This window comes from Takifugu rubripes, chromosome 14, assembly GCF_901000725.2.
Source record: "Takifugu rubripes chromosome 14, fTakRub1.2, whole genome shotgun sequence".
Lineage (NCBI taxonomy): Eukaryota > Metazoa > Chordata > Actinopteri > Tetraodontiformes > Tetraodontidae > Takifugu > Takifugu rubripes.
Genome location: NC_042298.1, coordinates 7,743,608 through 7,766,663, shown reverse-complemented (window position 1 = coordinate 7,766,663; position 23,056 = coordinate 7,743,608). Strand labels below are relative to the sequence as shown.

Genomic DNA, 23,056 nt, shown 5'->3' with positions numbered 1-23,056 from the left:
ACATGCTAATTAGCAAAACAATGAGGAGGTGTTCCCATAAGACAAAGTGTTATATTGCATCAGATCCCTTTGAAGAGCGATCTAATGAAAATCATACAACATAATTGGCTGGCTGATGAAATGGGAGCAGCTCTGACACATGTGACTGGCTGATATTGGATAGCAATTAGACATGGATGCATATAGCCGCACAAAAATAAAACGAAACTGACATTACTGACATTATCTCATTACCAAATGACGAAAACAATATTAGGTATGCACGATAAGGGATTTTCTTTGAGCCTATTGGAATAACCAATGAGTACCTGCTCCTGGCTGATGCTGATATGATTGTCACTAATGCGTTTTTTCCCCACATTTTTGGTTGAAAAAAAAACATCATTATATGTAGATTATGTAGATACATTATATGTAGTCATGTGACTCTGGAGGGTATGAAATAGCCGTGAGCATCGACGATGCTCATTAATTACAGGTTCTGACTGACAGAAATTATTAAAACACAGAAACGAAGAAAAGTTAAAGATGTGCATTAATTCATTTTTTCATTAAAAAAAAAGTTTCAAAACAGTGCAAAACACTTAAAACCTGACAGCATAGACAGACTTTGACTGTTTGATGGGATTATGTTGAACATTTACTGAATCATATGTTGCATTTTGCAAACTTGCAGCAGATGTTTAACAGTAATTGCAGGGATGTTTTCTTCCAAATAAGAACTGGTGCGTATACAATAACTGTATCATTATTGTTCTAATTGTTATAATGGAACCTGAATCTGAATAACTTAATGAAGGATTTTCATTCAAGTCATATTAGTTCACTATTAAGCTAAGGAGCAACAGGAGGGAGTCTAATACTCGTGGTAAAGCCTGTAGAATACAGTCATAGATTGTTTCTTATCCTTCCTACTTTTTGGTCAAGGAAAGCTCGACTGAAACAATAGAAAACACACACACACACACACACACAAAAACAAACACACACACACGCCCGCACGCACGCACATTTGTATGAAACCTTTGGGAAAAAGCAAAAATTTATACAATAAACTTTACTTCTTTACTGTTTTGCTGGTCGTATTTTTTCCACTGAAGAACGTTCTTACATCAGACACTATGAATATTTCATTTAGATCTTTGATTCAAGCACTTTTCTCAAGGGTGACTGAAATTTTCGCTTCAGCCATATCCAAGCGAAATGTCTCCACATTTCCTCGAGGAGCCCATCAGTTTCATCTCTGCTGAACGACCACATTTCCTGCATTGTTGCCATTCCTCACCTTCGCTCTGTGAAAACAGGATGTGCCCTCCATTTGTGAGGGACGTTCCATCATGTCAAAGGCAACTTTGTTCGCTGCTACCCTGAGCAGATGTGGCCTCAATCAGTCACCCTCGTCATCTCTCTAACTGGAACAGACAACTGTAGGAGCAGGGCGCACCGGTTTTGTTCTTCCCTTTCTCCCCGTTTCTCCATAGATGACTCTCACTCTGCTCCGCGCGTTCCAATGATGTCAAATGCCCCTTTCTTCTCAATGCAGCACCCTTTTCTCCCCTTCCGTGGTAACTTTTGCCCTGGGCGGGGGGAGTTAAATACTTGGCCAGTGTTCGGAGCAGTGAACTTCCTGGACAAAGTGTCCTTTAATGAGACCCAATCATGGAAAGATCACTATGTCAGAAGCTCTCTCTTCCTCCCTTTAGGTTGTGCGGCAGAAAATTCCCTCTCATGAATCACCTGTGTGAAAATACGAGCCGACGAGTTTTCTTTCGTTTCACCTCCACATAACTTCAGCCGTGCGTCTCGAGGGGCTTGTTGATTACTGTTCCTCACTCTGTCTCACCCACCACTCAAATCTGGCACTGCTGCAACAGACTAAAAATAATTCTGCATACATCAGCAGGGATTATAACCGCGACGCCACTTCAGCGCAAAGTCGTGAGTCAAAGGGAAAGTTAAAAAAACCTCAACTTCAACCTTGTCAGATTGGTTACGACGTCCCACCCTGACAACAAGGAGGAGACGCCGGTAAATACATTATCATTGGCAGAATGACAAATGACCGTGACAAAATAAGTCAGAGCGAGAAGACCGACATCACCTTTAGAGCTAATGCAAACAAAGCAGAGCAGATGCCCCCCCCCCCCCATTCCTTAGAGCAGAGTCAGCAAGACCCAGCACGCCTCGATGGGGTCTACAGCACGATGCAGATGAGCATTGTTCCAGTCCTGACGCACTTCCCGGATGAGGTGCTGGCACGTGCTAAATCTGTAGATTTCCTGGTCTGATTGCAGAAGCGAAACTCAGACAGTAATCAGATGAGTCAAACAGGAAGTGGCATTTGCCACTTGATCACGAGGCTTACCGAACCTAAATAACTGTGAAATAATGGCGACACATTGCACAATTCACCTCGGCCACGTGCGTACAGTGGCGGTCAGTGACCTCAGAGTGCAGGTTAAACTGGAAGAAGCATTTGACGTTGGTTGGGCGGAAGAAGCGTGACACACGAAGATCCCAGTGAAGAACGGTGTCACCCAGACCCGGTCCAGACCAGCCACTGAAGAAAGAAGATGATGCATCCCTTCATCTAATGATGAGATTGTGCTTGTGTTATCTATGAGAAATGTGTTTGCTTAGAGTTTGCTTATTGACCGGGCATTGGTGTGGATGACGCTGTCATCTACCTGCTGCACCGGTCACTCTCACACCTAGAGGGCACCGGGAGCACTGTGAGAGTCATGTTCTTTGACTTCTCCAGTGCCTTCAACACAATCCAGCCATCATTGCTGAGAGGGAAGATGGAGGGAGCCGGAGTCGACTGTCACCTGGCTGCCTGGACCACCGACTACCTCACCAACAGACCGCAGTACGTGAGGCTCCGTGACTGTGAGTCCGACATGGTAGTCTGCAGCACGGGGGCACCACAGGACGTGTGTCTGAGAGGAACAAACTGGAGTACAGGGACGTCATCACCAACTTTGTCGCCTGGTGTGAACTGAACCAACTGCGCATCAACACCAGCAAGACAAAGTTGGTGGTGATCAACTTCGGTAGGAAGGCTCCTCACACTGCACCCATGAACATCCAGGGTTTGGACATTGAGATCGTGGAGGAGTACAAATACCCGGGTGTTCATCTCAACAATAAACTGGATTGGACTCATAACACAGACGCCCTGTACAAGAAGGGCCAAAGTCGTCTCCATCTGTTGAGGAGACTGAGGTCCTTTGGAGTGTGCAGGTCACTACTTTTATGGCTCTGTGGTGGCATCGGTGATCTTCTATGCTGTGGTCTGCTGGAGCTGTGGGAGCTCAGAGAGGGACAGGAAGAGACTCAACAAGCTGGTCAGAAGGGCTGGCTCAGTCCTGGACTGTTCTCTGGACTCCATTGATGGGGTGGGTGAGAGGAGGATGTTGACCAAGCTGACATCAATTATGGACACCCCCTCTCACCCCCTACACGAGACTGTGGGGGCCTTAAGCAGCTCCTTCATCAGCAGACTGTTACACCCACGGTGTAAAAGGGAACATTACCGCAGGTTGTTCAACATGCACAACTCTTAATGTAGCACCAATAACCCAGGGTTGGCATATTTGCACTAACTAATCATCCTGCCTCTGGAATGTCTTATTTGCATATCTTATTGCACCTTCATTTTTCTTCACACTGTCCGACATTCCTTCTGTACATAATTTTAATTTCTGTATATACTGTACAATGTACATAGCAATGTACATAATATAAGAGTCTTTTTATTTTTATTTTTTTATTTTAGTACTTTTCTGTATTGTACACCACGGGCTACCGCTGTAACGTGTAATTTCCCCGATGTGGGATCAATAAAGTTTTTTATCCTTTATCCTTTTTTTTTTTAAATAGCATCACATTTGGGAATTCAGTGTCTAAAGTTAAAATTTCTGCCTGACAAGTAACATGAATGAATATTAATTTATGTTCATGTATGTTTGTTCACGTCAGGCTGATCAGTAGCATTTTAGCCCCAACATCAATCGTGATAACAAGATCGAAAATCTTTGATGTTACAGTTAAAGGGGCCTCTCATTGGACCGTGGGTGTGAATGAGAGCGTAAGTGGTTGTGTGTTCTGTATGTTAGCCCCCCGCCTGTCCAGGGTGTCCCCCGCCTGTCCAGGGTGCCCCCCCACCTGTCCAGGGTGTCCCCCACCTGTCCAGGGTGTCCCCTGTACTGGTATCAACAAGACGAGGTCATCAAATTAAATCCCTACTGTCTACAATTAGGTTCATATTGTCTGCCAAGAATCACAAATGTCCAGTTGAATGTTGTTTTATTCATAAATGTATTTCTCTGTACAACATTACACAATATATAAAATGGAATATCAACAAATGTACACTGGAAAGGGCTGATCAGAACCTGACAACAGTTGCTCTGGAGCAGTTAAACATTAGAGATAAAGGTTTGATTGTGATGATGAATTAAAGACTCGGAGCTGGTTAATGATGGGAAACTTCCCTCACTGGGCCATTTAGCAGAACGGTGGAACCAGCACTTTCCAATGTGATGTCAAATATGCTCTGCACACAAGCATCTCCTTGTTTCCTCTCACTTCCCCAGACAACGGAACTTTTGTTTGTCATCAACAGAAATGTCACCCACGGAACGCGGCGCTGCAGGGACGTCTCCACAGCAGACGCCTTGTTCTCGGAGCGCCTTGCCTTTAGGAACGATGCGTGTTTTTAATTTCCTGACGGGAACTTTTCTTCTTTTTTTTTCTTTTTTTGGCTGAGGTGGAGATCAGGAGGCCACGTCGCCCCAACACAAACACACACACACACACACACACACACACACACTCTCACTCCCGATCCCCTCTCCCCCGGCCTGACCCGACCTCGGCGCCTCGCTTTCGTTCTCTGTTCACATTTCTGCGAAGAAGAGAGGAAGAGAAAACCATGAGGAGTGAGAGGCAGGCGCGCCGGCTGGAACACAAAAACATGCTCGGACTAATAATTGAGCTGCGGCGGAGCGGCGGGGGGGCCTTGCAAATGATTTGTAACATTAATTCTTACTGTCACATCCGTTGACAGCCACGGATGTGTGCAGCAGTTCGTATCGGCGGCCTCTGAAACGCCGCCACATTAACGCTGACAGCAGGAGCGCAACGCTCATGTGGTCGAGGGTGGTATTATCACTGAAGGTTGTGTAGATTGTCCTCAGAAATGCCATTAACAGAGGAGAAGAGCTCAGAGATAAACGTCGGGGGGGGGCAGGGCCGCTCCGCCCGCTCTGACAGCTTTTTCATCCTCAGAGTCAAAGTGAATTTTTGCCTTTTAAAAAATGTAGTTCTCTTAATTGCATACCTGCGAGCTCCTGGTCCAACATGCTGATAAAACTCTCCAGTTCTTTTGTGTCTCCGAGCTTGGCTGCAGCGTGAGGAGAGGAAGACATTGGTTAGCTCACTCTTCTGCTCTGATTCGCACAGTTACTGTAAACATGAATCGAATCCCAAAGGAGACAGACGTTACAGACCCACGACGGGCCAGCAGATCCAATGTAAATACGCTACAGCCTTGTGTGCAAACGCGGATGGGCCGAGCAGCCGGCCCTGCCCCCCCCCTTTGTCTTTCCTGCATTGAAATGCAACTGTGCTGTGTCATTTTAACACGCACGCGTCTGTTTCTATAGAAGCACAAATAGCCCCGTGGGAGACTTGGAAAGACAGGGATCGTCACAGTGGCAGGAGGCTTTGTTGTGTTAAAACAAAAGCCCTCCTAGTCAAATGTAGAGGAGGTTCGCGTGGCTGCGATAGCGATCAGAGCAAAAGTGATAGCGATCAGCGCTGGAGCGGGGGCTATCTGGATGGAGATAGGCTGATGGGAGGTTCCACTACCTTTTGGTGCCAGCGTTATGCCTGCTGTGTGGAGCTCCTCCTCGCTGGTGTTCAAACTGTTTCCCAAAGAAGCTTCACTGCCTGGAGGGGGGGAAACAGGGAGGGGAGATGATAAGCAGGAGACGAGCACGTCGACAAGTCCATGCAAATGCTCGGCAACAACAACAACAACCGTTTTAGCACAATGCAGCCGTTGCACATAATGATAACATGCAGCCAAATGAAGGTAAACACATGTTGTGCTGTTAGCGACTCCGGAGTGTCGGCGTTGGAAAGCGGTTCGCCTGCTGCAATGTTAGGGGGGGGCCAAAATACTTCCAATAATGATGCCGCGGGGGAGCGGGGAAACATGCATTTTGTCTTTCATCTCATAACTGCAGACAAACGCACAACGGCTGCAGCAACAAAAAACACCACCTCAATTACAGAAGACGGGTTATCCGTAATTGCAGTTCATTCCTGTGCACGCAGGCGGTATTGTCGTGAGTAACTGCACAGGGATGCGTCCCCTTGTGAGCACTAATTCAAGGGAAATTGACAGTGTCAAGCTGCAGGTGTTGGTGCTGATAAACAGGCTCCAGGAACATGGGGAACCCACCCAGCCTCACGCACCCACAACGTTGGGACCCCTGCACCCCAAACCACACACACACACACACACACACAACACCGTAACCACTCACTGCAGTCGGAGTCCTCCACGCCGCTGTCGTCCCCGAGCCCCGTGCGGCTTTTGGCCTCCTGTAAGATGTGCTGGTATGCACGGCTGCTGCTCTGAGTCGGGGACTTCAGCTCCTCCACCACATCCTGGAACTCCTGCAGCAACTCGCCCAGCTCCAGCTCCAAGTCTGTGGAAAATATGACAGCAGTTGGAGAGAAAGCCCATTACTCATCCCAGAGAAAATGTTTCTCTGAGCTTTCCAGACAGAAGAAAGAAAGAAGGTGGTGGTGGTGGGGGGGGGGGGTTTGCTCAGGAATAAGCTCCGAACAAAAGAGGAATAAAACAACATGTCTCAACGAGCTTCAGTGTTTTGTCTTTCATATTGCTGATAACTGAGGGCATCAACATCTCCTGGGCAACAACGCTTAAAAAAGCCACAATTTCTTCATGTTTGATTCAGTTAACTGTATTATAACCTCAGAAAGTAAGCAAAGAATGCCAAGTTTGTCAGAACAGGAAGCAAGCGCAACCGTTTTCTCACATTTTGAGTCAGTATAGTCATATAGAACTTTATGGAAATGCTTTATCTTTACCACTATTTATCTACAGCTACTCACATAAATATCTTTATGTGGTTTTCAGGTAAATACAGGCAAAGAGCAGAAGAATAAACGTTACAAAAATATGACAGAAAAAGAGGAATATTAACTGCATTAAAGCACTTGGTCTGTTTATTGAAAGAATCTATTCAAAATTTGACAGATGTACTTTTAATTAATTTTACTTTGAGTGTGCTACCAGTCAGAATTCAGGTTTTTTTTGTTTTTTTTAGATTTCATGCTGAATTTGCACAAACTGACAGTCAAGTTGGGAAAAAAAGGTCCAAATACTTTAACCTTTTTTATTCTTTTAAAGCATTTACAGCTTAACCGACGTTAAAAGTTTTCAAAAGAATACGAATATTGAATATGAATATTGAAAAAAATTGTGTTTTATCTTAAATATATCTGCGGGAGAAAACGTGGCAAGCGCGCCGTCAGGTTATCTAAGTAGCCCTGGGACTCACCTGTGGAAACTTGTGCGGACATAATGGAGCAGTGAAACAGAACACCGGGCTGCTGCGTGCGTCTGAAGGGTAACAAAGTTACACTTTAGTATAAAACAGCCCCACACCCGCACAGACAGCCCAGCAGCCAATGGCTGCGCACGGAAACATCAAAAGTCTGCAGCTGCTCGAACTGGAAAAAAGTGGGCGGAAAGTTTTTATAAGAAAAAACATAACGCGCCGTTACGCAATAGGTTTTGGGGACGCCAATCTTTCCCCTCGGGCTCTTGAATCATGATACTTTAATCTGGTGTTGTATACTATTAAGTTACTCATTTACTTTGCTGATAATGTCATTTATCCGGTTTTTGGCACACGCGTCTAATTACGGTAGCTTTTTCCAGTCATCATTTTAGATGTATTGTATTGAATTTAGGCATTCTCAAGATAATTTTTCTTTCTTTTAATCATCCTAAAATTAAAAAAAGCCATTACAATGTCCTCTTTATTATCATATCTATTATCATTATCTTTCTATTTTCTTTAACGGTTGTGATATGTTGCATTTGTATTGAATTCTGATTACAAAAATGAAATGAAACTAAAATAAAGTGAAATAAGAAAAAAAAAAAGAATTTCCCATGATGTAAAAAACATCTTCGTACACGCTCATTTTGCGGCACAGGGTGCAGTACCCTGCTCTGCCGACAGAGGCCGCCCTGCAGCTCAGGTCCAGGGCCCCACAGAGGGGCTGTTTTTGACGTCTGAGTCCTGTTCTGGCGTCTTTAATGTGGTTTCGGGGCTGTCGCCAATGATAAAAGTAGCCGAGTCATATTTTGCTGTGGCTCAAGGTATTAAAGCCGCAATTAATTGTTTAAACATAAACTGTTTGCCTTTCAGTATAGATGCTAATCCAGGCAGGCCTATTTTTAATCATTTAATAAATTGTTGGGCGGTCATTTTGAAGCCAGACTGTCAATAACAGTTGTGAATGTTGATTTAAGATGAGCTTTAATCCAAATACATTCAGTATCTGCTAGCTAAAGTTATTACTCAAAGTGGGTTGGCACATTATTACTGTTCAGAGAAGGGATGTGTTTATTGCAGAGGGCTAAGGCCTATTCGCTAGTTTCACACGGTGCTATTAATATGTGTGCTCATATCAGGTAGACCTGCTGTTATTCTGCCTTCTCCTGTGTCAGTGTGACACACTGAGTGGTTGTAGGAGGAGTGTGCGGCGTACCTGAGCAGGTTTAGGCTGCTGCCTCTGCTCTCTGTGCTCACTCTGAGTCTGTGGCTAGCATGTGCAAAGGCGATGGGCCATGGGATTCCTCATAATATGAACCAAGCTGGATTACTGCAGGTCAGTTAGGCATTTTCCATTCTGATTGGAGGTTTTACTCATTTTCTTGCCTCACTGACCATACTGTTTTCATAGTGGAAAAATTAAGTCTAGACTTTTCACTGTGTAATGTTCAATTTCGGTAAAAACACAATATCCTGCAATCCCAACAACAGCGCTGTGAACTTTATTTTTGTCTTCCTTGGCAGAACCTGCTGATTGTTATCCATCTCCAGCACATCATATGCGATTCTATTGGGTTTTCCATCCCAGAAGAGCAGGAGCCTAGCACTCTGGTAGGGTCACTCAATAGACTCCTTCCACCTCCGTACCAGCTCCTGTCTCCAGAGTTTCTGTGGATGGACAAAAACACGGGCGACTTCTACACCACTGAGAAAAAGCTGGACCGGGAAGCTCTCTGCCCCGAGGAGACAAAAGCTGAGCAGTGCATTATTCTGCTCACTGCTGTTGTGGGACCCTCAGGAGACCTTTTACAGTTTCCTGTGATCATAGAAGACATCAATGACAATGTGCCTCATTTTGAAAACAGCAAAATACACCTCTGGGTGTCTGAGGATGTAACAGTGGGGACCAGTTTATTATTAGACGTCCAGGCTCAGGACAAAGATGCTGGTCGTAATGGCGAGGTGCATTACCGCCTCGAAGACCCTGATGGAGTTTTCGGTTTAACATTCCTGGGCGACGGGCCTGTCGTCGCGCTGGTTGTGCAAACAGCGATAGACAGAGAGACTCGGGATTTCTACGAAATAAAGCTGGAGGCCATCGACCGCGGCTCAGACCCTTTGAGCGCTACGGCAACTTTGATAGTCACAGTGACAGATGTTGACGACAACTGTCCAAGCTTCAGCCCTGCCGGCCCCCGCAGTGTCGCTATCCCCGGAGACTCCCCGAGGAACATGTTGGTGGCTCAGGTCAGAGCCATAGACCCAGATTCAGGCCCTAATGCTGCCATCATTTACTCCCTCAGTCCCAAAGTCTCTGAGCGGGCCAAGAAGCTGTTTAGCCTTGACAGCCTCACTGGAGACATCAGACTAGCACAGGACCTCCAGAGTGACAACTCAGAGGAGCTTCTATTGAAAGTGTTAGCCAGTAGCCAGCACTGCCCCCCAGCAGACACTCTAGTAACCGTATCCATCCTCCCCGAGGCCTACCGAGAGCTGACGATTAAGATTGGATTCATAGGTGAACATCAAAGGGGGACTATGGTGTTACCAGAGAACCAGCCCCCCACCGCCTTAGCCATTTTAGAGCTGCAGGGTGACAACAGCTTTATAAGCTCATCGCTTGCCATTGAGAACAAAGTGCCTTTCAGTTTGAGCCCTCAGAATGGTAAATATCTGCTTTCCACATCAAAGCCTCTCGACCATGAGATGAAAAGGGACTATAATATTTCCGTGGTAGCGCAGGGAACATCAGCAGACGGCTCTGCAGTCGCTCCTTCCAGGCATATATACAGGGTGATGGTGGCAGATGTCAATGATAACGCCCCAATTTTCCCAGAGTCCCACTATCAGCTTGAGGCGCAGGAAAACAACCGTCCAGGGATGACGCTGTTGCGCGTCTCAGCCTGGGACGTTGACGATGGACACAACGGGAGGGTGACCTACAGACTGGGTAATCACACACCCACAGTGTTCAGCATTGACCCTGTGACAGGTCAACTGTCTGCATCAGCCTCTCTGGATAGAGAGCAGCAGGGTGCGCACGTGATCACCGTGTTTGCACGAGACAGTGGCTCTCCTCCTCTAGAGTCAGTGGCTACGGTGTCCATCCGAGTTCTGGACCAGAATGACAACGCGCCTGTTTTTGTGACGCCTCACTTCATCTTTTTCGTCCCTGAAGATGCGCCTCTGCTCGCTGAGGTGGGGGCCGTAAGTGTGACGGACCCGGATGAGGGAGAGAACGGAGACACGGAGATGTTCCTTAAAAACAGCAGCGGGCCTTTCGTTGTGGATCGCACCAAGGGGATTCTTCACATTACAACGCATTTGGACCGCGAGACAGAGCAGCGCTATGAACTGTACCTGCTGGCGCGCGATCGTGGGTATCCAAGTGCTCTGACTTCCACCGCGAGGGTGACCATCTTCGTGGAAGACGTCAACGACAACCCACCAAGAGTGATCCTTCCTAGCAGCAACTCTTCCTGCCTGACTGTCCCAACAGGTACAATCGCGGGCACCGTGGTGACGAGAATCTATGCCATGGACGAGGACTCGGGTTTAAATTCCGAGATCACGTACACCTTGGTGGCTTCGAAACCTGCGCAAAGCACCGGTCCCTTCAAAGTGGATTCGAGGTCAGGGAACATCACAATAACTGAGCGACTTCTACAGAAGGATTTGGGAATGCATCATCTGTTCATTGTGGTTAGAGACGGAGGAAAGCCGGCTCCGCTGTATACGACCGTCTGGATTCATCTTTTAGTCAATGACAGCACGGAGCCTTGCCTCTTGACCAGAGCGCCCACCTTGACAGGGACACTTGACTTTGTCCTAAACCCCTCAAAGGCCCCCATCTGTGAGGCGGAGGACATCAAATATCCTCAGCTGATGCTCTTAGCCGGCCTTGGAATGATGCTCGCATCCACGTGCTTGTTTGTGGCCACAGCTGTTTTATATCTGAAATGCAAGAGAGGGAGCTCACAGCGAAACAAGACTGGGTGCACAGATGAGAAGGAAATTCCACTCAGCCTCAAAAGCCGATATCACTTTGATGACTAAGGGAATAAAGCAGCGCATGTCAGGGAAGAAACCAGCACACCAATCAAATATAGCCGGAATATAGGAAAGTGGCTTTCTGCCTTTTAAAATATTTGTTGGATTTCCTTTACAATGCATTCGACGACACAATTGCACAGGTCTGAATAAATAAACTGTTTGTGGGGGGGGGGGGGGGGGGGTGCATTTGTAGATGAAATCAATCTGACACAGACATATTAGATCTAACAAAGGCGATGCCAAAATTGTATTTTTAGCCATCCCCTCTCCAACATCAAAAGAATGGATGGCGTTAACAAGCACTAAGCTGATTGGACCTTGCTCAGATTTCCAACTCTGAGTGATGTGAACTCGAAAGCATTCAGACACACAAAAAGGTTTAGTGTTGCTCAAGTGGGAGGTGATGAAAAGTGTTTTTCAAGAGGCGACTCTGGGTTGGCCGCAGGAGGCGGGAGGTTACAGCGAGAAGGCCGGACAGCGTTTCAAGCCTCCGCCTCACACCTGATACCTGATAATACCTTTTCTCACGCACGGAGCAGGATCCCCCCAAGCCTACTGTACCGCACATGGTAATTCAAGGCGTCCTTTGATAACAGGTGTTTGGTGTGAAATCACACCGTGTTCAAAGGAAATCTTTGCACACCAGCTGTTGCTTTCATGTTCTACTGGGGAACAATTGAAATGCCAATCTGAGCTAAGTGACGGATAAAAGCTGGAAGAGGTCGTATCAAGATATGTCGAGAAAATCTAAACACTATTTGCTTTGGCATTTATAGAGCATTTACTTACCTTTATCGTTTTGTAATAGCATGTGTTAGAGGAACATCATGAGCCTGAGAAATACTGCACAACCAGGGAATAAGGCTTGTATAGCATGACGGTGCTTCTCTGAGGGTTTCTGAGCCGGCGGCTGTAAAATAAATAATCTAATAGACTTGTACTTTTGCACTAACTACATTAGCTGAGATCAAATAAAAGCCCCTTAACGAAATTACTACTTTTAAAACAGCATCTTTGTGCTCGGATAATTGCTTGTGTAAAGAAATTATAAAGCCTGATTTCTAGTGCAACGAAAAGCCCATGATAATTTGTAATGGTTGGATCCCAGTAGGTTAAAATATATACAAATTAATGTTAGAACGTGTCCTGTGAGTTTCAAATGAGCAGCGTTTGAAGGCTCCTGCACATGTCCCAGCGTCTGCAGCGACACGCTGTTGCAGGAGAAATACTGCCATCTACCGGACATCATTAGATTTCTCCACCTCGTCCAGGAGCTGGAGATAAATCAGAGGACAGTGTCACACTCGGGTCGTCTGGAATCAGGGAGGTTTGCCTGCTGCGCTACTCAACTCACAGCACATTTAATCTGCCCCAAGCCTCATAAGTTGAACATTTGGGAACACTTGATAGCGGGTTGTGGGGTTATGGGAGCTGACACGGACAGAGAAAACCAGCAGGCAATGACCCAAATACGAAATAGATTATTTTTGGGCTACGCATCAGGGGTCGGACACGACAGTTCAATTTCAACAGCAATGCTGCTCAGTCGTAGTGAAAACAACCTCCAAAATGGTCCGCGATAAACATTTGATTTGACTGTTTTGGAAAAATATCTGTTTAATTTTCCTCATGAAGGTGGTGAAATAAACAATTCAGACACCAGTTTGAGAAGCTGCGATATCCGAACGTGCTCTGGGCCCCAGCTTGGATGCTGAATCAGACGGCCCCGGGGAGTCCGGTTGTGCACAGACTAACAATGCTGATGGAGCATCTTCAGAGAAATCACATGTGGTCTTAAGATGTCGGCTCATCATGGACCATCTGCAAGACTCCGACTCACTTTCATTCGGTGTCAAAATGTTCCAGGGAAAATTGATATATTTACTGAAGCAGAGGACTTCGGTGTAAATTTGATGGACTTGAGTATTTTTTCTTTAATTGGATTTTTTAAAATTGCATTTCTTAATGCTTAGTTTCTACTGCAGGTTATTTTTGAGGTAAATACTCTACTGGGGCGAATTTGAAGGTAACAGGTGAAGGATTTTAATCTATATTATTTGGAAGAAACAAGAGGAAAATGTGACACATAAGAATATTTGACTTAAATGTCAGACCGAGTTTACACGTATGTGATCATAAGGTTCTCAAATATTTTTTTAAACAACTATATTTAGACAAGTGTGACTTTTAGGTCGTTCTACAACAGTTGGAGGAACCCAGTTGTGAGAGTGAACAGAAGATGAAGTTATTCAACTTGTGCTCCCTCTCACAAGTGTCCTTCTGTCTTTGCATAATTGCGAGTCACTCTGCGTCTCTATGTATGCAAATGCACGTCAACAATGAACTAAGACCTCGACCTCCTCATTATTCTCCGCCTTGAAATTCACAGAAAAGAGACATTGTTACTTTAAGATTTCTCTCGCAGTCATCAGGGACTCTGTTCATTGTTGGGGGGAACAGAAAGCGAGTTGAGAATTGATATACGGGGGCCGCAGACCAGTTGCGCATATGATCACCGGACCAGCTGCGGTGCAGGCAGCAGAATAACCAACGAGCCCTGAACGCATCCTTCCAGATATGGGTAAGAAGCCAGAAAATGGAGTCTTTTCTTTAACTTTTATTGGGTATCATCTCAAATGTGGGCCTCCGTTTCATTCGATGTGACTGCGCTTTTTTTGCGCTAGGCAGCCAGATTTATAGTTTGAAGTTTTTGTCACTTTTTAGAGGTCGGCAACTCACCTGCTGATGCCCCACTGATATTTTGGCATTTGTTTCATGCGTGAGATGACAGGACTGCTTTCGGGGGAGCCTTGTCGCATTTGCTTTGGAGCGCAATCTCTCTCCATTTGCGAGGAGAGGAACTTGGCTGTTTTGGACCTGTATTTACACGAGTCTCGGTGCAGAGACTGTGCAGCTTCAGCTCTGCGTTTAGGCCGGTGATGTCACTGATGAGGTAATTAGGTGAGGCTGCGGACAGGCTGGTTCATTTTTTTTAACTTCTTGCGGACAAACGCCTTGGAGCACGCACCAACATGGCTCACTGACCAACTTCATCACGCTCAGTCGGAATTCCAGACTGGTAATATCCATTTGCCCAGTCTCTCAGCTCCACAGCGTGCGGCGAAGACCCGTCTATTTACCCATCCTGCCATCTGTGTTTACTGTAAACGGTACCAACCACAGTCCGTCTGCTTCCATTGTGCGTGTCTGTGTGCGCGCAGCAGCATTGTGTGTTCGTATCCCTCCTTTTGCAGAACCCCACTATCACTTTCTTGTTCCACTGCTGCGTGAGCACGTCTGTGCACAGAGGTGCCTCTAGTCTTTGTTTGCATGACATTGGTGGCCCTTGTCCCCCATGCTGCCGCGAGACAAAGACTGTTGTCTCTGCAGCCACAAAAGCAGCCTCTCTTTCTTTCTCTTGCACTTTGACTCTCCTCACATCCTCCTCCTGTTTTCTCACCCCCACCCCCCCCACCACCACCACCACCACCACCACCATCACTGTGCCTGCTGAATGGAGCCAGGATGCCACATCCTTTGGTCCTTGATCTTTGGGATCCATCCCAAAGAGGCCTGATTTTCTTTGCTAAAGAACCACTGCATGGGGAGAAAGTTCAGTTTGAACTGAGTGGTTTGAGTCATGGGTTTGTGAATGTGCAGGAAATTACAGTCCAGCCACTCTCATAATTCCTATTAGTGAATAATGAAGCAATTTGTCCGGTGTGAGCAGTGTCTCTTTCTGCAGTGTTTCATTAGAAACCAAAAAGATTCAGAGGATAGCTGCAGGAGAGAATTTCTGCACATTTTTAGACTAATGAAGGACCGAATGATACAGAAATGGCCCAGACTTTGGCTTTTTAACTGCACGTCGTAACGTATTAAAAGTGCCATATTGCGGATGTGGTGCGGTTGTGTTGCAGGTTGCTATGACTGCTGTATGCGCTGTTTGGGAGGGGTGCCGTACTGCTCCCTGGTTGCCACGCTGCTGTGTTTCTCCGGCATTGCCCTCTTCTGCGGTTGTGGCCACCAGGCCCTCACCGAGACAGAGAGGCTCATCGAGACATACTTTGCCCGTAACCTTCAGGACTACATCACCCTTGCCTACATGTGAGTGGTCTGAACACCCGTCCCTTTGCTCTGGGGCTCACACCGTTTCACCAATTAACTCCAACTTTTTCAGCATTCAGTATTTCCAGTACGTCATCTATGGCTTGGCCTCGTTCTTCTTCCTCTACTGCATCATGCTGCTGGCCGAGGGCTTCTACATCAGCAGCGCTGCCAGGCAGACCTTTGGGGAGTTCAGGAGCACCATGTGTGGCCGCTGCCTCAGCTCCTCGGTGAGACGGTGTGGGACGAGGGGAGGGGAGGGGGTGGGAGCGATTGAACGGGATTAACACACATATTACTTCCTGGTGCAGCTGAGCCGAAAATCTTAAAGCTGTTGTAAGAAAATTCTTTGGCGACATGAAAAAGACAAGCATGGCAGAGCGGGGGGGGGCTGACATGTGAGAGCTTATCAGGGAAATAGTGAATGTGATCACTTGATCACTAAGAACACTCTGCTAGATTGCTTCATCAGATGATTGCAGTGATGCACAATAATGTTGATCCTCTTCTTCTTTAATGCAGTTCATCGTGATGACTTATGGGCTGGCGGCCCTCTGGATGCTGGTGTTTGCCTTGTCGGCCCTGCCCGTCTACTTCCTCTACAACATGACCTCCACCTGTAACACCATTGACGTCCTGACCGAGACGCCGGCGAGCATCAACCAGCTCTGCGTCGACGCGAGGCAATATGGTAACGGGCGGCGGTGGAGCGTGGCAAAGTTCAGACATTTGATGTCCCAGAGAATTCTAATGAATTTTACTTTACGGATGCAGTAAAATCCTGGACCCTGATGCTAATGTAGGTATAGAATGAAAAGAGGGCTGAACGTGCTGGAGCCCGATCGCTGCTTCTGCAGGCGTCTGCTGGATGGACAACGCCTCTGAATTTTTAAAATCAAGTCATTCTTTCATCAGGCCCAGCCGTGATCGGCTCATCAAAGTTGTATTAATCCACAGCTGAAAATAGACCCCAGCCACACTCTAATATCTCCTCTCATTGTGCATCTGTTGTAAGAAATAATTGAATGTTGCCATTTTATATGCGAGTAATTGGCAATAACAGCCGTCTGTTGATGAATAAACTGAAGAGACAAATCTGATGTGTAACAGGGCTCCTCCCTTGGAACGCGGTGCCCGGGAAGGCTTGTGGTATGACTCTGTCTGCAGTTTGCAAGACCAGAGAGGTAAAAAGAAAACACCCCAGAAAAGATATCACATTAAACAGCTGCCACGTCCTCACCGTGATTCCAAATCTCCTCCCGTCAGTACCAAATGACCTACACCCTCTACGTGGCTGCGTTCGCCGGCGCGGGCATCACTGTCTTGGCTCTGGTGAGTGATCTACCTCTCAGTTGTTGTTCCGGGGGTGGCGGGGCTCATGTGACGCGGTGCCTCCCCCTGCGGAGGCGGTGAGGCATCCCTGGCCTCCACCAATGCTGACTGGGGAACAGTTTGCTCTCTGTTCCAACATCTCGGCTAACGCAAACATTATAATACTGCAGTAATGTGTGGAGCCTCTCTAAACAGGCCCTCAGTGCACTCACCTGTTCCAGATGCAAAACAGATGCCTCTTATTTGAAATGACATCGACACACGTTAATGTGATTTTTATTTCTTGTTCTTTTCTCTCTTCACCTGTGTTCTGATACTTCCTGTCTCTGCTTGTACCTCCATAGCTGACTTATACCGTCTCGACCACCTATAACTTTGCGGTTCTGCGCTATCTGGGGAGAAAGGGCATAGGTGCACGCTGTTAGAATCACCGGTTTCCTGTCTGGTTTAACTCCACTTCACCAAGAACCACGGGGATCTTCACAGCACGGCAAAAAAAACAAAACAACCCTCACCTTCCTCATCGACACAGGACTCTTTAAAATGTCTGTTTTCATTTGTGGGAAAGAGAAGACTTGCATTTCCTGTTTTATTTTGTGTCCTTTTTCAATGTCACGTGACCAAAACCCTTGCGAATCGATGCCATTGTTCCTTGCTGAAGTTTGAAACTAAAGTTTTATTTCTGCTTCTATAATGCAAATAACACACCACTAATCAATTCGCACACTAAAAAAAACACAAAAAAAACTAGCTGGGATACAGCTGTTTGAGGGAATAAGGATTAAGGAATACTGCAGTGGGCATCGCCCACATCTGGTTGCCATGGTGCCCGACGCGTTCTCACACTGACCTCGGGGTCTTTTCTCACGGGCTGGAGAAAAGCCACAACAATGGAGTCATGCCCATTTAAAGAGTTAGCCAATGAGGAGGCAGCAGCGTGGGCCACCTGTCCACGGGTTCCTGCCAGGGGTTAGAGTACGGGAGGAGGAGATGGGGGGGGGGGGGGGGGGGTCCTTCTGGACAAAGGTTAGATTTCTCTATAGCTTCAATGCAGCTCTCATGGAACCAAAAGCACACACATTAACCACATGCTTCTGATTGACCCCCCCCACACACACACACCCTCCTCCCTACCCCCACCCTTCCCCGGAATATTGACTCGCTAATCGAGAGTGAAGGATTTTTAATGACTTTCAGTAGTTTCTTTTAGCTAAAGGGACATGCTTGTTTAGTTGTGATCTAAAAAGGTCTGGATTTGTTTCTCATAATTTTGAGATGGGGGGGTTAAAAAGGCACTAGGTGCTGCTTTAGAGGAGCCAGTTTGATTTGAGCTCCAAGAACTACGTGATGTTTGAGTCGGGCTGCTCTTTAATGCACGGCTGAGGTACTTTTGTAGAGATAGCAGCCACAAAGCTCTGGCTCTTCACGCTTGAGGAATTTCTTCCCTTTTTTTTTTTTACTGTGTTGCTTTTAACTTTTAGCTACTTTACTTTTTCTTCCCCCCCAACTTTTTTGATACTAACAAAGCCTTTTGCAACATCTTTACTTTTCCCTGCTGTGAGACGTGGATTTGTCCAATGACTGCTGGCTTTTTCTTTTTTAGTTGTTTTTACGCGTGGTAAAATTTGATAATAAAGAGAACATCCTTTTGAAGTACACGTGCAGAGTGCCTCTGAAAACATTTCTTTTGTAGTCGGCGGAGCGTCCCCCCGTTACACCGGTGCCATTTAACTACCGCTCCACGCCCGGCTCGCCGCCACATGCGCGGGGGCGAAGTCTTGTGCGAGGTGTTTTGTATTCTCCGCTCTTGTGTCCACAGGTGCACTGTACCCTGCATCTGGCTGCAAATCAGGCGTACCTGAGGAAGCTGCGGCACGACATGAGAGAGGAGAGCAGGAGCTATGACCTTTACGGGAGGCTACAGAGAGACAGGGGGGGGACGCTGTGCTCACCGTACCATACAAACTCATCTGACATCTCCTGACAGAGCCTCTGGCATCAGGAGGACCATCAAACCTCAGCAGCGTGATAAGATGGTGACTTCCTGTGGTTTATTGGCACTGGGTAGCATACGTGGGATTAGTTTCTTTTGATGTCGGATGGCCGATTCTTTCTACTGTTTAAGTCCTACTATGACAGAAATGCAGTTGGAATATTTTTGATTTGATTATGGTGGTAAAGCTATTGACTTTTAATCCTAACTGCGATTCTAATTTAACAGTGAATGCGTGGACATTCTTTTTTTTTTTTTAGTAAAGGAATAAAAAGCATTCACTGTCTCAGGTTCCCACATTTGCTTGATCGCTAACAGTCTTAAAGCTGCATTTTTTGTGGTTAAAATTGCATATTGCTGGGTCAGTTTTCCTCAAGAGTACAAAGCACAGAGCTGAAGTGCAATGAATATGACCTATTTTGCTTTTAAAAAGTAAACGAGGAGCCGCTTTCCAATTCTGAAGTCATTTAATGAGACGCACACTTTGAATTTTCTTGGAATTAGCTCAGATAGCACAGATCTGATGGTCTCTATGTGGCCTGTTACAATGTTTTATTCGTAGCCAAGCTCTGAAGAGTAAGAATCACTGGCCTGGCACATTGGCGCGGCCAGTCTCATCTTCTTTAGTGCAAAAAAAACAAAACAAAACAAACCCCAGGTAAAATGAGTGGCCCATTGGATAAAGACATTTTTTCTACACAACCTCAAATTCTGAGGGTAATACAGTTCAGTGTCATTCCGTCCGCCCTTTGCAATTCACAAAAGCTATTAATAGATGTTTACATTCATGATTACAGCCACATAAATGCATACTGACAGCAGTGTGCAGGTAACATACTGGAGGGTTATGCAACTGTTTATGATGAAAACTTTGGTCAAGGATCAAACCTGAAGTAACACAGCAAAGGGAACAGTTTTCTGTTAAACTCTGAACACTGACAGATGTTGAATCATGAATCCAGGTAGGCCCGCGGCTTATTTTATACCCAGCTCACAGGCGCCTGACCTCGTATTTAATGCCATAAGCACCAACTTTGTAAACACATTTCACAGTTTCGATGTGTTTGTCATTTATCCGTTGCCTGCCTCAAAGATCCCACACGGAAATATAGATCGAGTTCCCTTTCACAGTTCAGCGTGAGTCAGCGAGCGTCCTGAAATGCGATGCGGTCGATATCAACCAGACAGAACGCACAGGGAACGTTAGAACGCAGAACAATAGAAGGCCGGGGCGTCCAGAAAGGACACGTTACACATGGTGCGTTGAGCGACAACACACCATATTCCAGTGGCAAATGAAAAAAACAAAAATACTGATGAGAACTTTAGACCACACTTCAGTCGGGTTGAAGCACTGAATGTCAAGCATCTAATTTACTCCAGCGATGCAGGAACAATAACGATGTTGTCGAGACTGTGGCAGCTAATTCAGTCAGACACATTCAAACGCAGGTCCAGGATTTTACAATACTGAAATAAAAGTACCATTTAGCTAAAAAACACTTAAAGTCATCAGGCAGGCAGAGTACTCAGCCTTGAATGCCGTTATTGCGCAGCACAGTGCGCATATTAGTGGTCTTAACATCCTTATGTTGCTGAGCATCGTTAATATTCAGCAGAGCCCAAACAAGGTAATGGATCAGTGAAATGACAGAAAATTTCAGAACAGGCAAAGAAGAAAGAGACGACAGAAGTGGAATACTAAGGTCTGTGAAAGTGTAAACTCCATTAATACAGCAGAACTGAGCCGGCCCTCCAACACAACTGGAAGCCTAATGCAACAAACACTTTAAAACAATTACATGCGCACCGCAGTGATTCCAGAAAACAAAATAACACCGAGAACCCACGCAGCAGTGACATACAAAAATAAATGTCAGGGAATTACAACGATCTGACAATGCCTGCCTCGCACACCTGGGGCCACAGCAAAGTGCTCCAGCCATAAGTGAAATGAATAAAACCTCGTACCAAACATTTAAAGCCGGCCCTGCAGAACCGGAGGTCACAAACTCCCTTTAAAACCCAACCTTTCCTGTGCGTAATAACCGTTAGACTAATGTCACAGGCTGCTAAACAGAATAGAAAAGGAGCTTCTCGCTTGTATTAAAACATCCGTTAAAATTGTTGCATTCAAAGGTCCTCTAAAAATGCGTGAAAACAACAAAGTTATGTACCGAGGGTCGTGTGCTTTGAAGAGAGGAATCTCTTCCACTGTCAATTACATTTCAATTATTTTCACTAAAATAAGCGCTCAAAGCTTCTGTGAAACAATGTTGTGCAACACTACTGAAAGCAGCGGACACGTGTGCCTGTTACAGTGTGCCAGTAATTCCACCATCTAGTACCTGGTCACCTCAGAACAACTGTACCTTATCCATAGTATATTAAAGTAATACTGTAATTCCAGCCTCGTATAGAATACCTGTACCATAATCAATATCTGAGATGCTCAAACTAGGCCCAGGTACCTTTCAGCCCGTGAGGATAAGACAAGGTGGAGTTACATCTGACCGATCAGCAGCAAGAAGTACGGGATGTTTTGCGGTTACCGTGGAGATCAATAGTACTACTCAGTAGCGTATGGCCGACCTGGTCCTCAGCAGCCAGAACTTCCCTGACCGCCGCTTCGAACGCAGCGGTGACATTAGTGTCATCCTTTGCGCTAGTCTCAAAGTAAGGGCAGCACCCGTTCTCCTCACACCAGGCCCGCGCCTCGTCCTCCCCCACCTCCCTCTGCTCCATGTCCACTTTATTGCCCAGTACCACAAAAGGGAACCGTTCGGGAACTTTGACATCCGAGTAGTACATGAACTCCTTCTTCCAGCAGCCCAGGTTCTGGAAGCTCTGTAGGTCGTTCACAGCGAACGTGAGCAGGCAGCAGTCGGCCCCTCGGTAGAAGGGCGTGCGCAGCGATTTAAAGCGCTCCTGGCCCGCCGTGTCCCAGATCTGTAGCGTGACCAGGCGGCCATCCACCTCCAGGTCGCGGTTTAGGAACTCAACACCAATGGTGTGAAAAGACTGGGAGTCAAAGCAGTCTGTGACATAGCGGTTCATTAGAGAGGACTTGCCCACGCCACCGTCCCCGAGCAGGATCACCTTCAGGAGCAGGCTCTTCCCACTCATTGTGCGTCCTGCAGGTCCTCTTCACTGAGTTACAGGGCTCCACATCGGCCCGACGGAAATCTTACCCTAAACGTAAAGGAAGACAAAATAGTTCATATTAAAAGAAAGGAAACGAAGCGCTGGCTCCTTTTGAGGGACATGAGGACAGGGGTGAAGGACCGCACAAAGTGCCAAAGGTCTCTAAAGCTTATTGAATGCAAATCTGCTGTTTACTGCATTATACAGCAATATACTCGAAGCACTCTACAAATATTAGATACTTGGCATATGCTTACTGTACATGGCTCTCTGACATGTCGAACATTAGATATACTTCACTCCTGCGCCATTAAAAGACCCCAAACTGAGCCGTGCACCAGTATTTGTCCACAACAGCTGCTCAAACTCGTTGCAAAGTGTTATGATTCCTGTGGGGCTGATTATGTTGTAGTTTACAGAGAAGAGAAATCGCTTGACGTGCTTGGACAAAACTCTAAAGAAACTAAAATGATAGCAGTTTAAACTGTGCAGATGACTGTTAAACCCCCCAACAACAACAAGCTATGTAGCCGGCTACTTTCTGGGCTGGTTGTTGACATTCCCGTTGAACCGGCTAACTGTTAGCTTCAGTGCAAAAACAACTTAAAAAGCGTAGTAAACAACAAAAATACGAACGGCACAATGGCAAGAATAATCTCTTTTTATTAATTTTGCCTTGCGTGGATGCTACTAACGTGTAATGCTACTCACCCTGGTCTAAAGAGTTTATTTTACGGGGCCTGCCCCGTTCACGTCTGACTTGTGTCGTGACGTGCGCGCTCCCGTCGAGGAGCTGTCGCTCGTGCACGCCAACCAGGCG

General features: G+C 46.3%; 4 protein-coding genes across 7 annotated transcripts; 2 read left to right on the top strand and 2 right to left on the bottom strand.

Moving 5' to 3' along the window:
• Window positions 1-4,291: 4,291 nt before the first annotated feature.
• On the bottom strand, window positions 4,292-7,756 carry si:dkey-27i16.2 (regulator of cell cycle RGCC). Its single transcript, XM_029847627.1, has 5 exons — window positions 7,602-7,756; window positions 6,558-6,722; window positions 5,875-5,955; window positions 5,345-5,407; window positions 4,292-4,909 (listed from the first exon to the last, which is right to left on the bottom strand). Exons 1-5 carry the CDS (start codon window positions 7,621-7,623, stop codon window positions 4,902-4,904), a joined length of 339 nt encoding a protein of 112 aa, XP_029703487.1. The 5' UTR covers window positions 7,624-7,756; the 3' UTR covers window positions 4,292-4,901.
• A 136-nt stretch (window positions 7,757-7,892) lies between these two features.
• pcdh20l (protocadherin 20-like) lies at window positions 7,893-11,714 on the top strand. The gene is made up of 2 exons (XM_029847625.1): window positions 7,893-8,943; window positions 9,132-11,714. Exons 1-2 carry the CDS (start codon window positions 8,896-8,898, stop codon window positions 11,661-11,663), a joined length of 2,580 nt encoding a protein of 859 aa, XP_029703485.1. The 5' UTR covers window positions 7,893-8,895; the 3' UTR covers window positions 11,664-11,714.
• A 2,379-nt stretch (window positions 11,715-14,093) lies between these two features.
• On the top strand, window positions 14,094-19,378 carry plp1a (proteolipid protein 1a). Of its 4 annotated transcripts, none has more exons than XM_011610769.2 (7): window positions 14,094-14,241; window positions 15,581-15,767; window positions 15,841-15,997; window positions 16,290-16,458; window positions 16,878-16,951; window positions 17,034-17,099; window positions 18,919-19,378. In XM_011610769.2, exons 1-7 carry the CDS (start codon window positions 14,238-14,240, stop codon window positions 19,081-19,083), a joined length of 822 nt encoding a protein of 273 aa, XP_011609071.1. In that variant the 5' UTR covers window positions 14,094-14,237; the 3' UTR covers window positions 19,084-19,378. The 4 variants fall into 4 exon arrangements, with proteins under 4 accessions (XP_011609071.1, XP_003970529.1, XP_029703139.1 ...); XM_003970480.3 differs by lacking the exon at window positions 18,919-19,378 and adding an exon at window positions 17,444-17,720; XM_029847279.1 differs by lacking the exon at window positions 14,094-14,241 and adding an exon at window positions 14,282-14,739.
• Window positions 19,379-19,540: 162 nt separating this feature from the next.
• On the bottom strand, window positions 19,541-23,035 carry rab9b (RAB9B, member RAS oncogene family). Its single transcript, XM_011610772.2, has 2 exons — window positions 22,948-23,035; window positions 19,541-22,284 (listed from the first exon to the last, which is right to left on the bottom strand). Exon 2 carries the CDS (start codon window positions 22,216-22,218, stop codon window positions 21,610-21,612), a length of 609 nt encoding a protein of 202 aa, XP_011609074.1. The 5' UTR covers window positions 22,219-22,284; window positions 22,948-23,035; the 3' UTR covers window positions 19,541-21,609.
• Between the last annotated feature and the right edge of the window lie 21 nt (window positions 23,036-23,056).